General features: G+C 41.5%; 1 protein-coding gene across 1 annotated transcript; it reads left to right on the forward strand.

Annotated features, from left to right (window-relative positions):
* Window positions 1-39: 39 nt before the first annotated feature.
* Window positions 40-2,200, forward strand: LOC111653860 (hepatic triacylglycerol lipase-like; the record flags this gene model as incomplete). The annotated part of the gene is made up of 3 exons (XM_023404583.2): window positions 40-173; window positions 349-582; window positions 1,925-2,200. Coding segments are annotated over exons 2-3 (478 nt in total), but the record flags the coding sequence as incomplete, so codon positions are not given.
* Window positions 2,201-2,205: the final 5 nt, after the last annotated feature.

Below are 2,205 nucleotides of genomic sequence, written 5' to 3' on the forward strand. Positions count from 1 at the left end.
AACTGCACCATATTGCAGTTGCCAAAATCACCTATATATCAAAAATCCCCAACAGGAACAGTATCAGTACCCAGTTAGAAAAGCTCATTTGATTGGCTACAGCCTTGGAGCTCACATCTCTGGCTTTGCTGGAACCTATCTGGAAGGTCCAGAGAAGATTGGAAGAATTACTGGTGAGTTTTTCCACAGTGTGAATGTAACATCTATGCTATCTTACATCAGGTACACATTTTAGATTCACAGGCCAAAATAAACATAATTTGCAAAGGGATATTTTGGATAATGAACTTATTTATTCTGTACTATAAAACAAACCTGTTCTTGATTGCATATTGTGGGTTTTTCCAGGCCTTGATCCAGCGGGGCCGCTGTTTGAAGGCATGTCCCCCACAGACAGACTGTCTCCTGATGATGCTGAATTTGTGGATGCCATTCACACCTTCACTCATAAACGTATGGGCCTAAGTGTGGGCATCAAGCAAGCTGTGGCACATTATGACTTTTACCCCAACGGAGGAGACTTCCAACCAGGATGCGACCTGCAAAACATTTATGAGCACATATCCCAGTATGGGCTCCTCGGTACGATAAAGAACACACTGTAAAACTTTATAAAATTATGACAGAAAATGTACTTACTATATGATGTGATCCTCTGGGGAATGTGAATTACATCACACAGCACCAAAGTGTTGGATAGAAAGGACATCCTTCTCTTTTTTTATTGCAGTAGTGACGCATAAAAATTTAAAATATTTTGCCCTGAGGGTGAGTTTGGAGGAGAAGCCCTGGAATTTATAGAATCAAAAAGGTTTATCCTCTGAGGACCATGCCTGTGCTAAAAAAAAAACAAACAAACATGGCAATTCATTCAATATTGTTGAATGGTGTTATAAAAAGGTCAGGGTCAAATAGTCAGCTTTTGTACAAAAGCGGACAAGCTTATGTAGAGAGAGTTCATCCTCTGGAGAGAGTGAATTTCAATTTTCAATTTCATGACATTCAGCTCAGTGGACTTTGATATTTCTTGTGTAAAGACATTTTAGCCTAAAAGTGGTGTAAGAAAGGTCAGCAGGTACCAAAAACATCAGGGTTTAACTTCTGAGAACCATGAATATCATCAAAACCTCACTGTCATCCACTGTCACAGCTCTCGCTTGAGAAAAAGTCACCTACAGTACAGGAGTTGAATCTTCTATTACATTCACCCTGTGTGTTTTGCGGTCTGTAAGGATGATTTTTTTGTGAAATTAAGTTCTTGTTCAGGGGTCAGAGGGGCCATTCAGCTTTCTAGTATCTCTTTGAGCCATTTACAACCCTACATCAGAGCAGTGTGTTCTGGTGCTTTACTCCTCACTGGTTTGGCTCTTGCTCTGCTCTATCATAATATATTTTTTCTTAATTGGTCTTGCCACCTCAAAACAGTGGTTTAGAAGCCGTATCGTAAGCACCAGTTCATCTTTTGCTTGTTGACAGTTTCTCGCTCTGTGTTCAAGCAGATGCATTTGATTCCTTCCAATCACGTGCGAGTGGCTCTGGGATTTATGGTGCTTCTCAATCCAAAACACATCCGCATAATATGACATTGAGAGCCACATTAAAGCATCTGTCATCCTCAGGAGTTAATTAGCAACATGTGCCTTCCTCCAATCTGTCCATCCCTCTGAGCTGAGCTGCCTCCAGGCTACAGCAGTCTACTCAGAGAAAAGACCCTCAGAGCAGACCAGCATCAGGCATAATGAGTCGCTTTTAGACAGGACAGTGTGATTGATGTCAGGATTTGGTGATAATTAACTCATCATCACACTCAAAGGAGAAAATTTTGTGTGATGTGAAATGATCTATGAAAACTAAGATCAGGTTTGTTTAAAAGCTCAATGTGTCATGTTTTAAATTTCCACCATTTTTTCATTCCCTCCCAAAGGTTTCGAGCAGACAGTGAAATGCGCTCATGAGCGATCCGTCCATCTATTCATTGACTCTGTGCTGAATAAAGACATGCAGAACATGGGCTACAGGTGCGGTGACAACAGCGCTTTCGACAGAGGTCAGTGTCTGGACTGTCGCAAGAATCGCTGCAACACACTTGGCTACTATATCAAGAAGGTTCGCAGTGGCAGAAGCAAGAGGCTCTACCTGAAAACACGCTCTCGGATGCCTTACAAACGTATGTGGTTGCCCATAACATTTTTCAACCAAACAGGT

This window comes from Seriola lalandi, unplaced genomic scaffold (assembly GCF_002814215.2).
Source record: "Seriola lalandi dorsalis isolate HSWRI2012SDOR001 ecotype SW California unplaced genomic scaffold, Sedor1 jcf7180001974275, whole genome shotgun sequence".
NCBI classification, from domain to species: domain Eukaryota; kingdom Metazoa; phylum Chordata; class Actinopteri; order Carangiformes; family Carangidae; genus Seriola; species Seriola lalandi.